Source organism: Miniopterus schreibersii, assembly GCF_964146895.1.
Source record: "Miniopterus schreibersii genome assembly, chromosome: 15".
In the NCBI taxonomy this organism is placed as follows: domain Eukaryota; kingdom Metazoa; phylum Chordata; class Mammalia; order Chiroptera; family Miniopteridae; genus Miniopterus; species Miniopterus schreibersii.
In genome coordinates, this window is record NC_138115.1 from 25,631,224 (window position 1) to 25,656,491 (window position 25,268).

Genomic DNA, 25,268 nt, shown 5'->3' on the forward strand with positions numbered 1-25,268 from the left:
GCACACAGGGAGGGAAGAGGTTTTTGTTCTCTCAAATCACCAAGTTCCTGGCTTTTTGTTACACAGCCATAGGAAACTAATACAAGTACCGTCACAAATGGCTTCAATCATGCTACTTGAGCTGCAAAACCTAAACTATTGACTCTCTGGCCCTTTAAGGAGGACACACTTTCCTGGCCCTAGCAGCTTCGGCTCAGTGGTTAGAACCTCGGACCGAAGGGTCGAGGGCTCGATTCAGGAGAAGGGCATGTATCTCGGTGGCAGGATCTATCCCCGGTCCCAATCGGGGCATGTTCAGGAGGCAACCAGTGGATCTCCCTTTCACATCAATATTTCTCTCTGTGTGTCTCTCCCCCTCCCTTCCACTCTCTCTACAAAACACAATGGGAAAAATATCCTTGGGAGAGGTTTAACAGAGAAAAAAGAACAAGCTTCCTTACATCTGATCTAGCCTATGATTAGAACGCAGATAAAGCTTTATATAGCAAGCAATGCTATTATTTTCAAATCAAGTTTTAGCTGTTTTTTAAAAATAATTATAAAATTAACATATCCTCGTCACTGAATTCACTCCAGGTCATACTAAAACACCTACTATCACTGTGTGTGGTGTATTTTGTTCTTCAAGCCTTTTTCTTCAATCTTGATGGGGAGATGGGGCATGGCATAGCTAAAACACTTATAGTGCGTTTATAATGGAAGAGTACTTAATCCCATGTTGTAGTCTTCATAAGAAGGCACAGTTCGAAGCTGCATAATGAAATCAGAGAGTGCTTATAAGTTCCTTAAACATTACCTGATTATGGGTCCTCATGAGAGAAATATTTAGAGGAAATATTATTTCCTTATTGTGCTATGCTACTAAGATGAAGATTACAAACTTCCCAAGAGTTCCAGAAGTTTCTTGCTCATATCTTAATATAACGCAAACTCATACAGAAGCACTCCACCTGACCCCTTATGAATTTTCTATTTCTATAATTTTCAGGTGAAATATTGCCTCGTTTCCCCTTCAGGTGCAAAAACAGTTTAACGTGGATGGGTTTAAAACTGGCAGTGGAAAATAAGGAGTATACACACCTGGAAAAGATGCGGGCACTCATTCACCGATGATTAGTCTCAAAATGACCTAGGTACTAAGAGAGAAAGCTGGAGGCCAAAGACAGCAGGCAAAAGACAAGTCTAACTTAAGTCTCTCCCAAGTACTTGAATCAGGGCTCAACCCCATAGAAAGAAGGCCAGGCAAGAGTGAAAGGATCTGGGCTCTAGTTCCATCTCTGACACTGAGTCCTTACCCTCAGTTGACCCCTCTATAAAATGAGTAGGTTGGGCTCCTTTTCTGTGGTGCCTCTCAACATGGGCATTCTAAGATTCTCAGACACTTACTCGAGTGTACCGTGAAAACAGTGGTGTGTCTTCAAACAGCCCTTTCAGATCCAAAGGGAAGAGGAAAACAGTGTCTATTGCTGAGAGGAGAGAAAAGGCTGGGTAAGTGGAGTTTGGGGGCAGCCGCATGGAACTGCTGAGGCCCTTCATAAAGAATGCCACCGGGTAGTCGGGATAAACCTTGGCAGCAGACTCCACAGCACAGGCGACCAACGGGGATGGCTCCATTCTCTCGGAGGTCTCTAGGAACACAATGCTGCGCCCCTTGCCCAGGAGGGCTTGTGGCTCCCGCTGGGACTTGTAGGGGGGCAGGCAGGAGAAGAGGCAGCTGGACTTCAGGGTCAGCTGGTAGAGGAAGCCAGAGCAAAGCAGCAGGATGACCAACAGGGAGAGTTGGAGCTCCTTCAGCATGTCCACTTCTCTCTCCTGGACTGCTCCTTTAAGTCAACACATTCGTTAAAATTCCATTCACAAAACTAGAAAACAATAGCATGCACACACACAAAAACAACTACACAATCATATCACTTCTAAGCTTAGATTTTTTAAATCCCAAATAAAATATGATCAAATCAAGCCATCCAATATGCAAAAGAAAAAGGCATTCACTGGGGTTGAACATAGGAATTTAGGGTAGTTCTAATTCATTCATAACAGAAAATCTATTAATCACATGCATTATCTTATACATTAAAGAAGAAAAGCCGTATGACCATTTTGGTGAAAAGGTGCCAAGAACAGGATAAGATTTGACATCCACTCATGATTTTGATGAAGCCCAAGGAAATTTTTTTCAGCTGACGATGTGTAGCAGAACATACAGCAATCATCATACTTAATAGGAAGCATTTAAATGATCCCCAGTAAGACCAGGAAAAGGCTACGGATATGCAATGATCACTGTTACCATTCAACATCACACCGCTAAGTCTAACCAAGGCAACGAAACAAGAGAAAAGATTGCCTACTATGAATTCAGAAAGAAGGAAGCAAAACATCACTGGCTGTAGAAAATATGATTGCCCACCTAAAAAGCCCAAGATGATTTACTAAGAAGCTAACAGAACTAAGAAGAAAACTAACCATGAAAGCAAACCGAAGGCTAGAATTAAATGACTTGACAAGATCACAAGGTTAGCAGAGCCATGCGCCTTATTTGGGTCCCCTGTCTCCCTGTAGCAACTCCCTCTCTGAAAACATTGGCTCTAACTCTAGCTAACTCCAGGGGACCACAGATTCCACTTTTCCTGTGGTCAAGGTTTCCTATGCCATATGACTCTTTTAGAAAATACAAAACCAATGAGTCAGAGCTTACCTCGAGCCTGAGACTTGCGGTCAACTGCTACCTGAGGTCTCAGCAATGACCACAAGCTTTTCCTGCTTTACTTTCTGGTAAATCGCCACCTAATCTTCCAATTCAACAACAGGGCGAAGTAATACATTGGCCGAAGATTAACACTAAAGGCAAGTTCTCAAGAAGCTCCTCCCTTTACTAAGTTCCCCAGACACAGAGACTTGGGGGCAATAAGGAGTTTGCACAATATTTCAGGTGACTCACACATGAAATCGTGCTTATTTCTAGTTTTGTCAGAGGAGCAATAGGGTGATGACTTGGCCTGGAGTAAGTGTATATGGCCCTGGACCCAAAAGATAGTGTGCCTGAGTATTTTAGTTCCAATCAAAACCATGGGCAGACTTGGGAATGCTTCATCACTGGCAACCCTGTAATTTGGTCCAAACGTTGCAAACATAATGTCTGAGGAAAAGAAAAGAAAATCCAGCACCACCAATAAGCAATGCACAAGCCCAACAGTCCAAGGTCCTGCTGATTTGGAGCAAGAATTGATTCTCCAATTTCAGTTACGGTGGCTTCAAGAAGGACCCTTTGCGCAGAGGTCCCCTCACGTGAGGTAGAGCTTCCTCCAGGCCTCACAAGGCCAAGTTCATCGCCCTGCACCCGTGATGTGGCAATCCCCACATCTCCAAAGAGAGTAGTATCTTTCTCCTGGGGTCTGCTCCCCAGTGCTCCTCACGTGAGTATGTAGTAATCCTCTTGGGAGCCATCCTCACTGAGGGAGTCATCATTTTCAATTCAGAGCCTTCTCTTGGCCATGAACAGGAATCCACAGCTCCCCCTGGATGCTCTTGTGTGAACAGAGAGGTCCTCCCCTGAGCAGCCTTTGGATCCTGACATAGCAGGTTCCATATTAACGGACTTAAGATGTCCCACTTATCAATGGTTTCTTGTTTTCTATGTGCTGAGGCTCCCCAGGAACAGCTCTTTGGGTCATTCCTTTGGGAGCTGAATTTCTTCTCTGGAAGTCATCAATGTAGGGCTCAGGTACCTTGGTATCTTCTCAAAGTTCCCTGGCATTGAATGGATGGGTTGTATTTTACCTTCCAGAGGGGAGTGAAGAAGAGAGCACAGCTCCTGCTACTGGCTCTGGGATGACGAGAGGTCTCCATTTGTGGAGTGATACATGCCTAGTGCCTGCATTTCTGGTGGATCATGTAGCCAGTGCCTTCCAACTGTCCGCACAATAATCAAAACAGTTGAACAAGTGGTCAAAGAAGAGATCAGTGAAGTAGTTGGGGGTCTTTGACACAGGGGTGACAGTGAGCATTAGTGATGCAGTGACACCCCAAACACAAAAAGTAGTATATGTCTGACTCTGATCCAAATAGTGGGTATGATGGAAAGAGCACTAGTTTGGAGTCATTCCTCCACTTGCCACAGGCTCTGGTCACCAGGACAAGTCCCAAAACTGCTCAGAGCCTCAGGCCTTTTGTAAAGTATGGGAAATAAGTGACCTCAGACTCACAGTGAGGGTGAAGGGCTCTGTTAACCCAACAAGCTACTCTCACTTTTCACCAAGGAAAACAGGAGAAAATAAAACATAATTACTATAGATGGTATTTGAATCCCTGATGACAAACATTAAATGGTTGGTAGTTTTTTTTCAGATGAGGGAAATATGTTTCCCTCGGAACATTTAAGAAGAAATACGCAGCTCTGTTTTGGAGTTGAGATGTGCACAGATTCCAGCAGTCAGGCACTGATACCCAGGGCTCTTTTGGGATCACAGCCTGATGTCCTTCCTGAGTCTTTCTGAAGAGGCTCCCTGTCATCTGAGCCACTCTGCAAGCAACTCCCCAGGCTCCTAGATCCATCCCTTCAGCCTTCCCTCTGGTGTGAACAGAACTGCTTTCCCTTCTGTCTGCTCCTCTTTCTGCCTCATAGGGACGGTATCACACTGACTTTCTGTGTGTGGGAGCAGGTGCCACAGCAGGAGCTCCCAAGATGACTCCACAGATCCCTAGAGGCTCCCAGGAAGGGATTTGGGAACTTGGGGCCACAGTTTATATTAGTTCCTTTACCATGGGTGCCATTGGTGCACAGGTCCTATGTATTGCCTGCCCAAGGAATGTTCCTGCCCTTTGACACCCATGACCTTAACTCTGTTCAAAATTCCTCCAAATGTCTTCACCACACAATGGCAGGCTTTCTCCCACCAGCCAAGCAACCCATAGGAATAGATATCTGAGTTGAGAAGTGCAGAGTTATTTGTCTTCGAGCAATGGGTGGGTCTGAATATGCTGGTGAAAGCCCCCTGTGCATCCCGATGTTGTCTACTTTCCCAAAAGTTCCTGCCTCCCTTGAGGGAGCTCCTGTTTTCTCCATTATAATCTAAGCCAGACTTGGTCAATGCGGTGACCATGGGGCCTGGGCAGCTGCTACTGCCTCATGAGACCTAAGGACCTGTGCAGGGATATAGCCACAAGTAAACAAAGTAAATGGACAGGATGGGAAAAGACCGCTGAATCCAGAGTACTCCTTTTTTCCCCAATCAGTATTATTCCACTATTCTCTTTATTTTACAATATTGTTCTTTGGATGTTTGGAGATAGTCTGAAGAAAAGGCAGTGCAGGGGGTAAAACCCCAACCAGAGCAGAGATTTCCCCAAACCTCCAGGCCTACGGATAACCTCTGATAAACTCAACTGGGAAAACTCCCATGTTTGGGGCCTACGCTCCTTCTGATGTAAAGAACTCACTGTATCAAGAAGGAAAAGTTAAAGGAATTTTTAACACTAAATGTTTGTTGAACTGAACTACATGTTTAAAGCACACCTCTTAATTCCGTAGCTTCTTTGATCTTTCATTTTTTGAAAAAAGGAAATATTCAAGCCAACAATACTTGTCCTGTTGGCTTTGGAGCCCTTGGAACCGCAGTTCCGGTTTCTGACATATCTGTCAAGTAAGTGGGACTGATAAACTTTTTAAAGCATTCAGCTATTAACAGGGCAAAACCAATACACAGAATTATGGCTTATCACCATTGCCAGTTCCTGCCCTGGCGGGGTAGCTCAGATGGTTAGAGTGTCCTCCCGATACACCAAGGCTGTGGGTTTGCTCCGGGTCAGGGCACATACAAGAATCAACCAATCGATGCATAAATAAGTGAATTCAAAACATTGATGTTTCTCCTTTTTCTCTAACTCTAAAATCAATAATTTTTTTAAAAATTCTAAAACGAAACTAAAAAAGAAAATACGCAATTCCGTTCCCCACTGTTCTCAAGCTGGAACATACAGTGGAGACCTGGGTTCACATGAATGAGCAGGGCCAGTTCACTGCGGAGTGAGGGATAATCCACAGCCTAGCACCTGGAAACCATGTGAGAATAACAGAAGGACATTGCCGAGTGACAGTATCAACAGTAAGTCCTGAAAACCATTTTCTTTCTTATTGATAATCAGTGAATTGATGCCAGCATAGAATCCCCTTGTCCGAATATGTTACACTCTTCTGCACGTCTAAGGGATTCCCCCTGATAGTCAAATGTTGGGCTGTATGAAATTCCACGTCTGGGGGTCGAGCATTGTCTGAGGTTTGGCAGAGGGGAGAGGCAGATGCATACCCAGAATATTCATTCCTGTGGGGCTGCAGCAGTGGAAGGGGCGTCACTAGTCAACCAACTGAGCAGCAAGTAGCAGCTGCTGTCCTCAAGAACTAGCACCATATCAAGGGCTCAGCGTTGAGCTCTGTGGCTGGCAAGGTGGACATTCTGGGGCAGCGCAGTCTTGGGAAGTGGGCGTCTATGCTGTTGTGCCATGTGGCCTCTCTCTTGCCATCACAGCCATTCCACCCACGTGCCCATCGTGCCAGTTCTGGGCTGGTGACCAAGCAGATCGTCAGCAGTGCACCAATGCTCCTGTCGGCAAATAGGCACAAAAGATCTTTTCGGGTAATGGAAATACTCTAAAACCGCATTATGGGATGTTCGCACACAAAAGAGCCACCTACTGTGGAAGGTCTGCATGTGGCGGTCCTTGGGGCACACGGCCATGAGGCGCAGGTCGCCTCAGCTCAGCACAAGGTCTGTGGGCCCCGACCCGCTGCTCCGCCAGCGCCAGCGTCTCCTAGATCTTGTCCAGCTCCCTGTGGCAGCAGCCGGCCACAGCTCCCGCATCCTGAGGGCCCGAGGCGGGGAGCGTTGCCCGCAACCCCCTCGAGCAGAGGATCCCAGCTCCATGAGCAGAGGCTGGGCTGAGGGCTCAGCTCCCGCCAACGTAAACGGAGCCGCCTTCTCTTGAGAGGCCTGCAGTCTAACTCACTTCCGGTCTCAAGTCTCGCGAGAGAGGTTCCCTCCCCCAGGATCCCAAAGAGCTTTCAGGGGGACGCGGGTCTCCAAGTCTCAGCAGTGGAAAGATAAGAAAAGTCGCAACTACCAGAGTCAAAAAAGAAGTCCTCAGAAATAGAGCTTTAGTTTGATAAAATTAAACCAAACTAAGGAAGTGAGCAGGTGCGATTGGTAATACCCCAGGAGGAAGCTCTCACGGTGAAGATAAATGCCTGAAAGTAAATTAGAAATTTAAAAAGATGTTTAAAGAAAAAAAAAGGAAAGGTACTTTTAAAATAAACATTAAAATCACTGAGGATTTAAAAAGTACCCCCTCAAGAGTTTCTGAAATTACCAGAGTAGCTGTTTGTTCCTTTGTGTGTGTGTGTGTGTGTGTGTGTGTGCGCGCGCGCTTAAGGGTCCAGGGACTCTTCACCCTCCCGGCAGAGGGTCGTTGGCGCAACTGGACAGGACTCAGGAGAGCGCAGAGCGGGCAGAGCCTCCAGGAGGGGGCACCAGGCGCCCACTGAGCGGCCCAGAGGGACACAGCCAACAAGCAGAACACCTCTGACAAAACGCAGTCAAGAGAAGTAACATAATCGGGACCACACAGAGGACAGTTCATCCTTCTCTGCTCATTTTTATTCGTTGTATTATTGAATTTATTGTGCTCACAGTGGTTAACAAAATTGTGCAGGTTTCAGGTGCACAATTCCGTAAGACATCACCGCCCCCTGTACTGTGGGTTCAACACCCTGATGCTCCCACTGCCATTTATCTCTCCATCCCCTTTTTCATCTCCCTCCTCCCCCATCACCACACATTTGTCCATGTCCATGAGTTTTCCTTTTTGTCTTTTGTCCTCATTCCCTACATCCCGAATCCAGCCACCACCCACACACAGCTCTCAGCCTGCTCTCTCCGAGTCTGTCACTCTTTTGCTTGTTAGTGATTTGGTCCTTAGATTGCACATATGAGTGAAATCATAGGATACTTGGAGAGAAGTAACCTAATCAAGATAACACCGAGAATAGTGACTCCATCCCTGCTCATCTCTAAAAACTAGGTAAACAATATTCTAGAAACAGATTCCAGAATTATTTCAAAATGAAGCAGGTGTATGCAGAACAATGGCAATCAGACGACACCAGAGACGTTGTTGAGATATAAATCCATTGAAAGACATTGTAGCCCGGCCGTGGGTCAGCGGTAGAGCATCGACCTAGGATCCAGGAGATCGGGGTTCGATTCCCGGTCAGGGCACATCCCCAGGTTGCAGGCTAGGCAGCCGATCAATGACTCTCTCAGCATTGATGTTTCTATCTCTCTCTCTCCCCCTCCTTTCCTCTCTCTGAAATCAATAAAGATATGTTTAACAAATCAATCAATCAATAAAGACATTGTACCCAGAGTGTTTTATGGCTAAAGACATTGTACTCAGAGTGTTTTATGGCCAATTTCATTCAACTTTACAGGGAAGAGTTTTCATGATACTTATATTGATCAAGAGGGTTAAAAAATAAGATGCAAATTTAATATTTTCAATTATTTTTTGATATTTTACTTTCCTTTTGAATTGGACTTTTTAAATATATCAGAATCCATGCTTTTTACAACATTGCTAAGTTTAACTTTTTCCATTTAATTTTTAATCTACATGAGTTATCTTTTCTGGATCTTTTTTCTCCCATGTAACAAATATTGAGGGCTAACTTACTTAAAGTTACATGAGCAAGAGACAGGCCCAACAGCATAGACGCTCACTTCCCAAGACTGCTCTAGCTCCTCTGCCTCTGAATGTCCAACTTGTCAGCAACAGAGCTCAACACTGAGCCCTTGATATGATGCTAGTTCTTGAGGACACCAGCTGGCTACTTGGTGTTCTTTCACAAGCCTGGATGGCATAGCCTACTGTTTGCCCACCAGGCTATATGGCATAGTCTGTTGCTCACAGGCTACAAACCTGTACAGCAGGTTACTATACAAAATAACATGAGATTAAATCAAGCACAAGGAAAAGTGAGGCAATCAAGAGACTTGGTAGGGTTGTGTGAGGCTGCTCCCGCTGTAACACTGCATACTCTTTTATAACAAACCTTTGTTCTTATAGAAGTAGGAGGAGTACACTCTAAGAAACTATAGTATGGTAAATCCATAAGCCAGACAGTAGTCATTTGTTAGTAGCCCCAGCCGTGCAAAGGCCACACGGAATGGACTGCAGCTGGGAACACAAGCTAACCTAGCCAGATGAGGGAGTGAACTGTGCAAATACGGAGCAGAAACTGGGCAATGGCTTTGATCTTAGCCCTGCTGAAGACACAATGGGACTTCTTCCATGGCTAGAGAGAGGGAGATGGGACCTTAAAACTCGGTGGTTTAATTCCACAGATGGGAAGCTTTCCACGATCACTCCTCCTCCCACGGGGCCTCAGGAAATTCTTTTTCCCTTGGCACCTCAGGAAGCCCACTTCCACTATGAAGTAGGGACACAGAGCACCCCACCAATAACACTGACATAGTCTCAAGCTATCTATTCTTTGAGACTACTTACATGGTCTCAAAGTATCTTTCCAAAAGATTCTTATTGTAACAAAGAGATAGCAGGCTGACACCACATTAACAGAGTGATCAAAGGTGATATCACTAGGCCTAGACAAATCACACCCTGTGCGTTCTGATATGACACATATTATCTTTATGGTATTTCTACCAAAAACACATAACCTGAATCTAACCTTGAAAAACAACAGGCAAATAGAAATTGAGAAAGATTGTGAAAAATAACTGGCTCCTTTTTTAAATAAATATGATGGTCATGAAACATGAGGACAGACTGAGAAATTTTAAAAATTAAAGGAGACTGAAGATTTAGGATAACTGAATGCAATGTGGTGCTGTCAAGGACATTATTAGGTCAACTGGCAAAATTTGAGTAAGTTCTGTAAATTAGATAGTATTGTATCAGTATTAATTTTCTGATTTTGATCATTTTACTCTGGCTATATAAGGTAATTCCTTTTATATGAAACCCACTGAAATTATAAATATATATATAGTTCTCTGCCCACTATGTAATTCTGGGGCTAGAAGCTGAGAGGAACTGCATCTCTAAGTGACCCTTTGCCAGCTGAAGTCTGGATTAGGTTTTGCAAATGAGAAATACTTTTGTGAGATGTTAAGCAAACAAAAAAGACAGTTTCCAAGGCTGAAAGTCATTTTCAAAGAAAGTTTATTTGTCCATTGGTAGCACAAATAATAGTTACACTAAGAGAAAAAAATAGATGCTTATTTCAGCCCCTGCCCCACCCCCACCCCCACCCCCTTTTCCCTTTTTCTAAAAAGACACATACACCCAGCAGTGTCTTCAGGTGGTGTGGGACCTGAGCTGTTTTTCCCAAGCCCGGCAAAAAGCCGGGTCCTCAGCTCATCCCGCCTCTGGGGCAGCATCACCAGTTACAGATCTTGTGTTTGCCAGGGGTCCTATTGCTGACGTCATCCTTCTCTGGGCGCTGAGATTTCTTTCCATTGCCCACGTCCCGTGGGACATCTTGCAAAATAATTTCTTCGACGTCACTCTCATCAGAAAGCTGCATGAGATAAAGGGAAGAAGAAAATGCAGGATGGCCACGGGCATAAGATGGGGGTTTGGAAGAAAGTAGGTCGACACTGCTCCTCAAGCTCCTTGGAAAGAACTATGGCAGATCAGGCTGCTCTTGCTTTGGGCTGTGGATGCTCTTTCACAATGTGGGGAAAGCAAGGGATGTCTTTTCAATGCTTTGGACTCATTAAGAACACACAAGAGCTGCACAACAAACCCAACGGATTATATAGAGTAAAAGCCAAGGGTCGGGGGATGGATTCTACCAAGAACCAAGCCGTGACTGCCCACAACTTCTGAATGGCAGGGTGACAGCATTGGCCATCCCAGGGAGCCCCTCTTCTGCCTGAGAAAGTGACAGGATGTGGGAGCTCTTCATGCCTGGGGGGCGGAGGGCAGTGAGGAGGCTCTGGTGATGGTGGAGGACGATGAGCATCTGAGCTCTAAACATTACGGTGGCTCAAGCCTGAGAGACACAAGGCCATCAGGACATTCTCCGTGAGAGGAATGGCCTTGAATATTTAGAACAAAGTGTCTAAATCCTCCCACTGTATGCTGTCGCCCACTGTGATGTGTCTGATGCCACTGCAATACCCGCCCCGTGGGAAGAAGTCCACCGGCCCGGGGCCTGTGTGGGGTCCTTAAGAGTGAAGGAAGGGGGGGGTCCCCTGTGGGATGAGCCAGAGGGAGAAGAGACCAGCTACCGAGGAAGGCAGGCAGCGAGCCTGGGCCAGGCTCCATCAGAGGCAGGAAAGGGGAGAAACAACCTACCGAGGAGCTGCTTGTGTCATAAACCAAAAGGTTTTCTATTCTTAACATGGACACAAGAAGCACTTGAAAGTGGCCCTGTCTGCACAGTGAGGTCAGTTCCAGCATCCCGCTGGGGCCAAGGCTGACACTCGCTGGACCCTCCCGCAGGCCCACCCCACGCCCCCAGACTTGGAGCTGGTCCTTTAGGGAACTGCAGGGCAACCTGCCAGAGTCCCGCACCCTACCTGAGGCTTCCCTTCCGTCGTGGCAGCCTGCGGTGGCGCGGCGCCGGGCAGGGGCACACTGGCCCCTTCTGCAACCTTCTTCGCCTGCTCCCACTCCTGCCGGCTCATCACCAGCACTCGCCTCACTGCAAGGCAACCAGAGGGAAAAGCCCAGGGAGTGAAGGCCGCGACCTTCTGTGAGGTCCAGGCTCCAGTGCGGACAGAGGGAGTCCAGAGAGGGTCAAAGGCAGAGGAAGGGCGACCGAAAAGACCAGGGCGAGGAGAGGGAGAAGCCCCCGGCGACCTGTGCCTCAGGGAGAGGCCTTGGGCATCCCGACAATGTAGCCGCACCTCACAGCACGGCTGGGCGGTTCGCTTAGGGAGTCGCCTTCCTTTGGCCTCGCTCAGCTGGGACAAGAACTGCAAGACAGACGGTCAGGCACCCCCTCCCTCACCACGTCACTGAGACAGGGAGGGATCTAGATGGGACTCAGCACAGGAGGGCTGCAGGCCAGACATGCTCTCTGCACACTCCATGCAGGAAGGGAGCTGAGCAGTGACGTGCCTTATCTATGGCTCCCGGTGACGTGGGAAATGAGGTGCATGTCCAGGCCTCAGGAATCAGCAAGAAGGAGGGAGCTAAGCTCGGCTTCCTAGGAGTCAAATGTCTGAGCGCAGGATAGACTCTTGGATCTACAAAAGCCCTTGGCTCCCTGATTCAATCCTTCAGGGAATATTTCAGTGCCTACAATGTACCAGGAAAGTTCCTCACCCCTCAGTCATCTTCTCCAGATACCTCATTTTACAACAGAGGAACAGAAACCCTTCACACAAGGACAAGTAGGTAAGTAACAAGTGACAGAGCCCGAACTGGACCTTAGGACCCCTCAGACCATCAGCACTTCTCTAAAGACTCAGTCTGGTGGATTCTGATGGATCAGCAGGCCTGAAATAAGCTGTGGACTGGATGAACTTGTGCGGGATCCATTAACAGCATGGGCTTGCAGACGGCACAGGCCTAGGCTCACATGCCAGGGCAGCCACAGGCTGGCTTTGGAAAGATACAACTGTCTGTTTCATATTCTTTAAGTCAGCCTGGGCTAGAAAATGCAACTGAAGCCAGAAGCGAATGACATTTCCACTGGTAGGTTTTAGAAAATCTTAAAAGAATTGGAGTTGATTTAGTTGTTTTGAGAAGAAAATGGTCAATTTGTCATTATAACCTGTTAGATAGAAAGTGACAACTTGAATGGATGCATTCATTTCAGTTAACCATAACGCTTAGCTTCATTTCTGTGATGCCGTTTAAACCAACGAGCTAAATTTCTAAGTTTCTTTGCTGAAAAGGAAAAAGAAGTTTCCTTTAATACCAAAAGGAGTAATGTGGCCCAAAGATGACCTGGGGAGATCCGAGGCAGCCTGCTGGGAAGGTTCATTGTCAATCTCTGAGGCTGTCATCCTCTGTCTCAAGGTTGGCAGGGAAACCACACCTTCCCCTATTCTTTTGTTACAAAATCTTATGTTTCGTAGACTATGTGTTACAGGAAACTATATTTGTCAAAGTGTTCATTGTGGCTGAACCTAGTGGAAACTGAGGTGATAGTTAACCCGGTGACCATAAGCCCTTGGTCTGGCTCTAATGAACTCAAGCAGCGTAAGAGGCCGTGCGGATACACTTCCTGCTGGGCAATGGCTAAAGGCAGTTCTTTCTGGGAAAAAAGTATTCTACAAATAACAAAACAAACAATAACTCCAGCACATTAGCTTCAAAGACATAACCCAGAATCAATTCTCCATGACACGGTTCTGTGATCTTGAACGAGTAACTGAAGGTCTCAGAGGCTTAGCTTCCACATCTGTAAGGGTGGGTGCAGTTATGCAGACGCCTTACCTCATGGGCTGGGGGAGGGAATCCCTGCTCTACCCCCAGGGTTAGCCAAGCTTAAGAGGGACACCCTCTCAGTGTCTCCCTACACTTTCCTACCCTCTCCTACCCACAGAACTAGCCAAGCAGAGTCACTGCAACACCCCTGGGCCATGTTTCAGCTGGGAGAGGGTCAGGAATGCTGACTTCCTTTTTCTCTCAGACCCTCTCCCCCCACCAGTGACTGGGTTTGGAAAGCAGCTGGACTGTCCCCACAGCTGCCTGTTTAAGCCACCAGCTTAGGGTCTTTTCTGCAGACCCAGACCATGGCAAATATGGGCAAGATCTGGATTTGGGAGACTGCAAATCCAGAGGGAGGCCCCACCTGGCCTCAGGAACCAATCCAGCTCTGTCAGGAAGCTGATGCCTTAGGCATCACTGGGCCCTGTCACCAATAACAGAGCAAGGCTTTGATCTCGGTGTACCTGGTCACCTTGTGTAGTCACTGTCAGTTAAGTACCTGGAAGAGGAGAGGTAGGAGTGGGCTCCCCACAACCTCCAAGAGTTGAACAATTCAATGACTAAACAAGGGCTACAATAAACGACACTCAAATTCTATCTTGCTCCCCATATCTCTGCCATTCCCGGAATGGGAAAGGAGGACTGTTCTCCCCAAGGCACAGTAATGAGCTGTCCAATCAGAAAACCCAAAGGAACTCAAAGGGCATTTCTAGGACCTGGAGGAATCTGGGCTGCAGAAGGGCTACTCCACTGGTCCAGACCACTCACCAGTATAAGGCCGGGTACGTGAGCCGTTGTAAGGAGCCCGGGAGCTCCCCTCCAAAGGATCTTTGTCTGACAAGTCCCAGTTGTCCTCTGACTGGGGTCGTAACCTGGCTGGAGCTCGTGGAGGCTTGGGAGCTGCACGCTGCCCAGAATCTCTCTTCAAGTTCCGTTCAGAACTGAATGGGACCACAGTGACATGGAGGAGGAGAGATGAAGCATGGAAAGGAAAACTTTAAAAGGCAGTCTTCACTACTTACAAGCATGTTAGGTTTTCCCAGAGCCTTCCCACTCCCTCCCTTGGGCCCAGGAGGCAGCCAGAAGTCTCCCTAGAGTGTAGCAGCCAAGCCAGCTCCTCTCTTTGGACATGAGGACCCATCCTTCCAGTGTGGCAACCTGGGCTTGGGGAAGAGGTGAGTCAGGAGAGTGGACGTTTGTCTTGCTGGGAGCAAAGGACCTCAGTCTCTTTTGGGAGCTCTGGTTGGACCCTACCTGAGGCATCTCCAATTCATTGCCCCCCAACCACCTCAGCCCATCACTTGTCTCTGCCCCTCTCCTTCCTGGAGAAGCCTGTGGGGAGCCCAGAACAGAGCTGCCTGAGGCCCGGAGCCGAACCACAAACCCAGTGACAGTGCAGAGTCAGCGGCTCACCTGATCAATGGCCCTTGAGAATCTCGGGTCCTGAAATTGCCCTGGGCTCTAGTGGTCACCCTAAGGGTGGGCACCTGGGCACGGCCAGGGTCATTGATGCCATAGTAATGTGGAATTAGGACGGGGGGTTCTCCCAGGTTGGATGGCAATGCGTTGTGTTGGGTCGAAGTCTTTGACTGGACCTCTTTGGTGACCAGAAGGCTCTCTCGGCATTTGACTAGAAGCAAAGACAAGAATGAGGTGCAGTGAATGCCCATCTGGCTTCTCACGCCAGAGCGGATACGGAAAGAGGCCCCGACACACCGGAAATGGATAGGTCACTCTGTTGTAAGATACCACAGTAGCCAACTTAGTAATGTGCTTCACGGCTGGCCAGATTCAGGGCAAGGACCCAAGTATTATCAGAGACCAGGAGACTGGCTGGTATTCCAGGGCCATGTCATCATTCCAGGAGACACATAGGAGTCAGTAGATCTAAAGAGGAGCCCAGTGGGTCTGCCACTCACTCCCTTACTCTCCACCTCCCCCCACACATTATCCACACCCCTTCCTCAGCTTTGCAGGAAGACCCTGTTGTCACCAGAAGTCCCCAGAGGACCACATGGGCCATGAAGATCCACACTTTCCTCCTGGGACTAGGCCTGTGGCTTCAGTGCTAAAGGCAGGCAGTTAGGCATAGCCCTCATTTTCCAATGGCATCAGGACTCATTGGAGAGAGAGGGATCCAAAATCAGCATTTCTCTTTCACAGAGAGAGGAGATAAAGCTCATCACAGGGAGCTGGAGTAAAGACTATTGACGAAGCCTATGTGGACTGAGTAACAGTGTACAATGACTTTCTTACTGTATGTGGTTCAGGGTCAAACGCTGAAAGACACTGATCTCAGAGAGCTCAGTTACTCAGAATGGACCTTCCAGGAAAGTGTGAAGTGAAGAGAAGGGGAAGACAAACGTGCTGAGAGGAATTAATAACAATAAAAGCTGCAGTGCGAGGCACAGACACCAGCTGAGCACTTTACCTACAATGTCCTTTAGCCCAGACGCCTTCAGAGAGGACTGTTTCCCAACTTTACTGAGGCCTCCAGAGATTCAGAGCCTCGATCAAGGCCCAGGATTCCATGGAAGCGAGAGGCAGATACAAACCCAGGACGTTGGTCGCCCCAAATCTAGGCCTCTTGCCACTGCCTTTCTACATCCCACAGCTTTGCCCCCAAACAAAAGCAGCACAGTGTGAGCAGAGACAGGAGGTGAGCATTTATACAGCTCCGCGTGGTCCCTAGGGAGAGAGCTTGTGGGCAAGTGCTGGCAAGGAGGTCTACAAAGTGCTATGAAAACAGTGTCACCTCACAGTGACCTGCGCTGGAGAAGGCAGGACCTCAGGACTAGGGAAGGGAAGAGAGGTGGGGTTGGGGGGTGGACTCTCACTCTTGCTTCAGGACTACAGGGCCAGGGTTGCAGGGGAGGGTGGCGCCTGGAAGAGCAGGACGCCTTTCCCTTCTCTTGGAAGCGGGGACTAGGAGGGGCTTCCATCACCTTCCCTAACTGCCTGTCCCCTCTCTCCTCAGAGCTCCCACCACCCTGTATTTGTTCCATCCCATCACTAGTCCCCACTGGTTTCCTAGCTAAGGTGGCAGGTCCTGGCACACATCAACCTCAGTAAACAGCACTCAATGAATGAGTGGAATGAGTGAGCATTAGAGGCACAGGGCTGAGAACTTAAATTGAAGTGTGAAAGGCGGCTTAGCAACCAGGACTAATACCCTTCTTCTGCGATTTCTGTGCAAGACTAACAACTGTCCTGTCCTTAGAAACGTTAAGGCCAAAAATTTGAACTCCACAGGACAGAGTTTCCCCTATTTGGATACAATTTTACCATCTTCGCCTACCAACTGTTGTGTTATCTTTTTGACACTTTTACATAAGATGTCATCCCTTTTACACATAAAACACCTATTTTGTTCTTGTCCAAGTAAATGTCCGTGAGCTTACGGATGGCTGTTAGCACTGGGGAGGCTCCTGAAATTAGGAAGACAAGTTCCCTTGCTCCTGAAGTTCTTTGAGGACAGAGACTGGACGGTCCTTGCCCACCTCCTTGAATCTTCCACAAGAACCACCCGGCCTTCCCTTGTAGTGAGCCTCAGGGGCAAAGAAGCAGCTGAGACCCCAGGCAAGGAACAGGGCTGAGCTAAGGAAGGATTTGTCCTCAGGCAGAACTGCCCCAGCCACTCACCAACCCCTGGTCAGAACAGAGTGTCCATTGACTGCTGTTCGCCTCTGCCTGCAGCCCAGCTCCCAGGCCTGGGTCACAGAGCCAGGCACCCAGGGAGCTGCTCCCTCTGAGCACGAAGTTCACCCACAGTCAGAGTCAGCAAAGCTGTGCAGAGCTAAGCTGCCCAGGAAAGAGCAGATCTGAGCAGGAGAGTTCCGCTGCCCACAAGCTCTGGCTGGCTCTCCTCTGCAAACATCAGGGACCCAGGTGCCCACCCCACCCCACCCCAGCCCTCACTCTGTTTCCCCCACAGAAATCTTCAGACTGAGTCACCGTGAGGACCCAACCATCTCACCCTTACAGCCACCCACCTCATGTGCAAACAAAGCCAGGCCCTCCCAGGTGACAGCCCCTGGGCAAGCCCTCTCCCCAGCTTACCTGAAACCTTCCTCCCTGGCTGGGCCACTGAGGCCTTGTTCTGTTCCGCCTCCTCTCCGCCGGGGGCTTTCCTGACCAGCTTTTCCCTTGGACTCAGAAAACGAGGAGACTTCTCTTCCCTCCTCACCGGCTGTACCTTCTCGTGGTAACTCAGAGTCACAGTGGGCATTACCCTCGCATCCTAGAGAGACAGAAGATCCCCTTTGGAGACAGGACTCCCCTGCAGCCCCTTCCCTAAGCCTCTAAACCTGCTGCTGGCCCGGGAGCCACTGTGGTCAGTGCCAGGCGCTCCGAGGGCCAGGGGGATGATGAGTGTCAGAGCAGGGCCAGCAGCAGCTTCACCCGCTGCTGAAAGTGCGCTGGTTTAGGGCCTGGGAGACCCGCAAAACTCGCACAGCAAGAGGACAGAAAGGGGCTGTGCACAATGCCCCAACCACAGCGCCGGGGCTCAGCCGGGCCGTGCCTTTCCACCAGCAGACTGAATCCAGCACCGGAGACCCTGCCTTGCTCCTTTTTGTCCCCCAGGCACTATCCTTATGCCAGACACCTTGTCCTCTGTGACTAACAACGTTTGAAAAACTACTGCGAAAAACAAATGCCAGGTCCCCTCTGAGACCTACTGAAAGCTGCTTGGGCTTTTCACATCTACCCAGAGCCCGCGGGAGCTCCGGCTTGGGAGGCATCTAAGTCCAGCATGAGCGTTCATTCAAGGTTAGAGAGAAATGTTCTAATCAAGCCTGAACTTAGGGCCAGCGTCAGCTTCAGCAGGAGCTGAAAAGAGTCAAAGATTAGAGCAGAGTCACTAAAGTAAACTAGGAGCCCGTTTTTGTTCTCATCTTAGTCCACACAGATAGAATTTTCAAGGATGGGATGCCTGGCTCCTTTAGTGACCAGGTGTGCTTTTATTAAATAATAATTCCATTGCTGCCTTTAACGCTAATATGCATGCTCTGGTTAAACACGGGCACGAGGGAGCGACAGCACTCAAATCCCAATTTGTACCACACAGAGCTTTCAGGCCCTGCTCATCCACAGCCACCTGCTGAGTGTGTGTGGCCATGTGTGCCACCGATGATGGACACTTAGCCCATGGGACCCACCCAGAGGCCAGACTGAGCCAATTCAATTCCCTTTGTCAGAAAGAGAGACCCAGAAGAAAGTAACCAATGAGTAGAGAGCACGGAGAGGTCCGGACTCAGGGTGGCACCTCAAGTGGCCATTGGAGGAAACAAAGCAAAGCGACCACACTGCCACCGAGACCTGGGGGCAGAAGCCTCGTGGGTTTATATTCCTAGACACCAAAGGTGCCCCTGCTTGAACAAATAAGACGAACAAGCTTAGAATGTAAGGAACGATCGTGCCTTGTCAGTTTAAGAACTTACTTTCTTTACCCCCTTGCTTACCCTTCTGTCTGGAATGGTGTGATGCAGAGCTCGCTTGATTCGCTTCAGCAAGTTGCGTTTTCCCTTCGGAGCTTCCAGAACTTTCTCCCGTTCGTCCAAGGAGTCCTCCAGCTCTGCAGCACACGGCAATCAACAAGGTCAGTCTGGTGCCCGGAACCTGTGTTCCCACAGCCCCACAGCACCCACCTGGCTCATGCTCACCCCGTGTGCTCGGGCTCCCGCCCGTGAGCTCAGGGACACTGTCCCAGTGTCCATCCCTGGGTCACAAATTGTTGTTTCTGTTCCTGGGCACCACCACCGCAGACCCCTGCCCACATTCAGGATTCCCTTCCCTTCCAGTCTGGACCTCTGAGATCTGGGCTCACTCCAGATCCCAGAAAAAACTCGGGGCTCCAGGCTTTTGTCAGGCACTTGAGTCCTGGCAGCAGCTTGTTCCCTGACTCCATTCTGATCCCAGATCCCGGGCCATGTCACTGCCAGCTCCAGCCTAATACTGGCGCCACCTGACGCCCTCTTCCCAGAGCTATGTCAAATTCTGTCCCCTTTAAGGGGATAAAATAGTGCACAGGATAGACGGGTCCATGCTCTCTTCAACTTTACTGTTCAGATCAGGTGCTCTCCCTCCAGTTGCAGTAACATCTGGATCACAGGGTTCAAAAGCCACATACATTCCCTGGCCCCACCCTCCAGAGTCTGGTTCCATAGGTCTGGGGAAGGGCTCTGCAATCTCCATTTTAACTTGCCCAGATGATGCTGATAGAGGTGAGCCACAGAACACACCTTAAGAAGTACCGACCCAGAATGTAACACAATTAGGAATTACAAGGAAAATGCTGCCAAGGGCCTATCCAGGGTGAGACAGGGAGCACGGAGAACAGCTCTTCTGGTCCAGTGGGGAGAGAGAGGGGAGACCCTCCAGTTAGAGCTGGACCAGCCCTTTGATGCACTCAAGGGACATTTACTGACAAGTAACATGGGTGTGAACAGGCCAGTGCTGGGTGCCGGGGACACAGAAGAAAACACTCAAGAAAGTCACAGTGGAGGGTGGTCAACTCCAACTTGGCTGTATGTCTGAATCACCTGGGCCCCATCCCAAGCTAATTTCATCAGAGTGTCTGAGGGTGGGCCCCGGGCCTTAATATTTATTTTGTAAACTCCCAGATCTTCTAGCAAACAGCCAAGCCTGAGAACCAACTGTTCTGGAGCAACGGTTCTCCCCGTGTGAGCCACAGCACCGGCTGCACCTGGCAACTCACTAGAAACACAGATTCTCAGATCCCGCTCCAGCCCGACTGAGCACAGGTGGAGCCCAGCAGCCTGGGAGTCGGGAGACCTGCTTCTCACTGCACACCCCTCTGCCTTCAGGCCCTAGTTCCCTTCACCCAGGTTCAGGTGGCCAGGCACAATTAAGGAGCTACAATCTGAACAATAGAGAGGGCTGCATATCTGTTCTCAGCCTTGGACACCGGGGAAGAAAATGAGGGCCTGCCTCCCTTGGAAGAGCCCTTCTCCGTGTCCACAGCCTTCAGGTCCCCACAGCTCCCTGAGGAGAAGGAGCATTTAGTGCCTCCAATGCCCGGGACCCATGTGAGACTTAGAGAAAAGGTGGGACTGCATGTGGGGGCTAGTCGGAAAAGTGAGCCCTCTAGTCATCTTTCCCAGAAACAGGTGGGATGGAGCGGTGGTCACAACCACGGGATCTGGAGGCAGAAGGAGCAGAGTTCACAGGCCAGCCCTGCCCCTCTCTAGCTGAGCTCCCCTTGGCCAGTCCTTGAACCTCTCTCGGCGTCAGTGTCCTCACCTCCCAAATGAGGATGTTAATGCCCATCCCACATTGAAACCATGGGAATCCGGTAATGAGACCAGGAACCTGAAGTGCTTGGTGAAGCACATGGCACACATCCAGCCCCCACCCTGGGAAGCTCGGGGCCACAGGAACAGTGCCTCTCTGAACTGGTTGCAAGACTGGGAAAGAAATGTGGAGCCTCAAGGTAGGACATGGGAGGAGACTGTGGGATTGTCAGAAAAGGCAGAGGAGTAGCTCCAGGGATAGGACAGGGGAGGCAGGGTGGAGTAAAAGGGGCCAGTTTCATAAGAAGCTGGTCAAGGTCTCCAAGCAAGAGCACCGCCCTGTCTTATGGCCTGCCTTTACATGCTAGCACCTGCACTCCATTACACACTCACACACTCACGTGCACACAAACCCCAGCACACCAGAGCCCCCCCAAAACGAGTGATATTCCAAACCTGCCACAGTCACATAGGTTTGGGGTGAATTTGCTATACATTGGGAATAGGCAAAGGTCCATGGGCTAAACCACAGGCAAGGTGAATTAGAAAGAACGGGTTCATGGGCTCTGCTCCATCGATCACTTCCCCCAGGATCCTTTCCTTTTCCCACTTCTCCACCTCCCTGCAGAGAAGACCAGGCCAGGCAAGAAACCCTGCTGCTACAAGGAGGAGCCCTGTCTGCCCCAGAAGCAAAAGTCTTCTTACCCTCCCTCGCCCAGCCAGAGAGCCTGACCCCATACACCTTCACCCCCATCCTATATATCGAGTGGTGTGGGGCAGGAAAGAGAAGAAGCCAGGACAACCGCCAGGCATGACACAGACCATCCCATGCAGACTTACCCTCCTCCTTCCTGTGACACACCGTCTGGCTCTGCAAAGATGAAAACGAGAGCGGGTTACAGCCAGCAGGGACCTCTGCTCAAGGAGTCACTCTGCCTAGCACCGTGAAGAAGGGACAGCCACTGCTTCCACACGCCCCCCTTAGAACTGGAGGGCGCTCACAGTACACCGGACCAAACCCACACACCTCCTGCCTTCCGTATGTGAGGGGATGGCACCGAGGCTGAATGGCAGCAATCTGAATGGAACCATGCTTTATTTTCCCATGGTGGGGAGGCAAGACTGGTTGAAGGTCGGAGCCCCATGGAAGCAGAGTGGGACAGGCACACAGTCAGTACTCTTGGTACAATGGGTGGAAACAGCCAGGGCCAGGTAGGTGCCCATCCTGTACTGTGGACATCTGAGCTGAGTGCCTCCTAGGTGGATGGAGGCATAATGGGGACAGTCACTGAATTATCTGCTCAAACCCCCTTTCCAGAAAGTGCTGCTTCTCCCTCTGTCCACATGGACAGGGCAGCCACATGTGACAGTGTGGCCCCACGCCACAGCCAAAGCTGGCTGTCCAGGTCTGGGCAGAGAATCCTGGACTGCAAATGTGTGAAGGCAAGAGCTGTCGGCACCCCACTGCTCTTGGGTTGGGGTTTCTTGGTTTGTGTGTGTCCTTCTTTGTTTTGTCATGTGTAACACATAAGGAATAGGAGCTGGTCCTCAGAGTCACAATTGAAAACTAGAAGTAGATATGGAGAAAGGAGCAAGACAGGCAGCAGAGGGAAGCTCCTGACCGTGTTCCTGTCTCTGGTCACAGGTTCCTCCCACACCCAGCTGCTCCCTACCTGGAGCTCTGGGAGACGCCCGGTTGACAAACACAACGGATCCCCTCTCCTGCTTAATTTGAGTGGCTTCCTATTAGCCTCTGGCTAATGGCTCATCCAACTCTTTCTTGCTTTGCTAACTCTATTCCAGACACTATTAAAGAGATTACTCACCTCCTAGGCTTCCCTACAGCTATAGCTACCCATGAGACACAGCTGAGACCAACAGAATAGAAGCAGGTCTCAGGATTTGACCTTTTCATTAACTTTCCCAACTGACACAGCTGAGGCCAACAGAGTAGAGGCAGGTCTCAGGATTTGGCCTTTTCATTAACTCTCCCAACTGACACAGCTGAGACCAACAGAATAGAAGCAGGTCTCAGGATTTGACCTTTTCATTAACTTTCCCAACTGACACAGCTGAGCCCAACAGAATAGAAGCAGAAGTCTCAGGATTTGACCTTTTCATTAACTTTCCCAACTGACACAGCTGAGACCAACAGAATAGAATCAGAAGTCTCAGGATTTGACCTTTTCATTAACTTTCCCAACTGACACAGCTGAGACCAACAGAGTAGAGGCAGGTCTCAGGATTTGGCCATTTCATTAACTTTCCCAACTGACACAGCTGAGGCCAACAGAGTAGAGGCAGGTCTCAGGATTTGGCCTTTTCATTAACTTTCCCAACTGACACAGCTGAGACCAACAGAATAGAAGCAGGTCTCAGGATTTGACCTTTTCATTAACTTTCCCAACTGTCACAGCTGAGACCAACAGAATAGAAGCAGGTCTCAGGATTTGGCCTTTTCATTAACTCTCCCAACTGACACAGCTGAGACCAACAGAATAGAAGCAGGTCTCAGGATTTGACCTTTTCATTAACTTTCCCAACTGTCACAGCTGAGTCCAACAGAATAGAAGCAGGTCTCAGGATTTGGCCTTTTCATTAACTTTACCCACTGACACATCTGAGACCAACAGAGTAGAGTAGGTCTCAGGATTTGGCCTTTTCATTAACTTTCCCAACTGACACAGCTGAGGCCAACAGAGTAGAAGGAGAAGTCTCAGGATTTGACCTTTTCATTAACTCTCCCAACTGACACAGCTGAGACCAACAGAATAGAAGCAGGTCTCAGGATTTGACCTTTTCATTAACTTTCCCAACTGACACAGCTGAGGCCAACAGAGTAGAAGTCTCAGGATTTGACCTTTTCATTAACTTTCCCACCTGGATATGGTTCTGATAGTTGGGGTCATGGCAGCCATCCTGAAACTATGAGCGTCAAACACGAGAAAACTAAACATTTGGAAGATGATAAAAAGGGACCCAGAGTCTGAGTTGCTGATGTATAATTTTGCTGCAAAATTGAGGCCAGCAACAGTCACCGCTATTGGTGTGACAATACAGAAATACAAAACACACCCTAGGGGTCTATTGTGCTCTGTTTAGCCAATACATTCCTAACTGAAATATTTACAAACATGGGTTCTGGTAACATAAGGAAGAAACCTCTGGACCAGACCACAATGGCCACAGCAGTGAAGAGCCTCGTGTTGTGGGGGTGAACAGTGAAAAGAAAAGCAGCGGGAAGAGGGTAGGAATGTTACCTGGGTGAGGCATGGCTGGGAGGACAGAAAAGCAGAAACAGCAAGGGGTGCAGGTACACAAAGAGGGGACTAGACAGTGGCAGTGGGTGCTCAGCCCATGGAAGCCGTGTGCAGGGCGCTATCAGAACCATGGCGAGGACCTAAGGCCATGCGGGGGACATCTGGGGAAAGATGCCCTTCGGCAGGGACCTGGGGCTCAGAAGGGCAGGTGAGCCTGGATGGGGCAGAGAATCGTGAGCAGTAGGTGAAGAGGCACTGGGCCAGGTCTCGGAGACGGAGCTTAGTGAGTGCCTGTCATCACACGAGTGTATCTGACCACCGCATCAGAGGCTGTTAACTCATGAAAAGGCTGCTGGTTAAGAAATTATGTCTGAGAACACAGTGCACACAGGCTTTGCGTTCCCCTGCCAGGCTAGGGTTGATCTCACCCCTGGTACTATCCATGCCCTGTGTGGACTCCAGTAAGGCACTTGGCTTTTCCCGCCCTGTTCATAATCTGCCAAATGAATGATAAATAAATACATAAAGCCATAAAAGTACTGAAAGAAAACAGGAATTTTCTTCTAATCTCAAAATGGCCATAAACACAAGATTAATAATTTGAAAACTTTGACTACATAAACATTATTCAAAGTGTATGGACAAGGTCCTGTTAAACAGCATTGAAGGACCAATAGAAAACTGGAAAATGGTCACAACAGGACAACAGTTTGGTTTAATTTCCATGCCTGATGCGAACTCAGGAATTGGTAAGGAAATCAATAGAGAAACAGGCAAAAGATGTGAAACTAGGCAAAGGATGTGAACACACTTCATAGAAAAAAAATGGCTTTTTTAATGTGAAGCTGGTGAAACGCCCAGCGGTGGAAACACTTTACTGCTGACTATTAGCCACGAAGCTCTTTCTCAACAACCTTGCAGAGGAGAGACAGAAGGAGAGCATGATTACTGACTGCCAAAGGCCCTTCCTTGACGTGGAGCTAATTACCGGTGACACAGACCACACATAACTGGACTGTGCTGACGCATCCAGTGGTGGCCAGGGCCAACTCCAACCAGCTCACGAGAGCAGATTGGACACAAATCTCCAATTCCATATTTGCTGACCTCAAGTGGTAGCATGAAGTCGGCCATGGTGGGACTATTGACACCACAGAAAGTAACAAATGCTGCAAATCAAAGGTTTTCTACTTCCATAGAGCCAGGTGTGAAATCCTTGCCACCCACCACAGGATCCATCCCACATATCTTCAAGTCCCATAGGTCGTCACACTTTCTAAGAGTTGTT

At 49.0% G+C, this 25,268-nt stretch overlaps 1 protein-coding gene across 5 annotated transcripts in view; it reads left to right on the forward strand.

The window, feature by feature from the left end:
* The window catches only part of LOC308567469 (uncharacterized protein), a 54,340-nt gene that overhangs the window by 9,525 nt on the left and 19,547 nt on the right, over positions 1-25,268 (forward strand). For 2 of the 5 annotated variants that reach the window (XR_014000302.1, XR_014000303.1), the window contains exon 2: positions 18,957-19,066. Coding sequence is in view for 1 of the 5 variants with exons in the window: in XM_081159104.1 (XP_081015230.1) it covers positions 18,957-19,066; positions 21,349-21,535 (297 nt within the window). In the remaining 4 variants the exon portion in view is untranslated. Of the gene's footprint in view, positions 1-17,905; positions 18,238-18,956; positions 19,067-20,090; positions 20,921-21,348; positions 24,706-25,268 lie in introns of those variants that run through there. The other 3 variants (XR_014000301.1, XR_014000304.1, XM_081159104.1) reach the window with 3 other exon arrangements.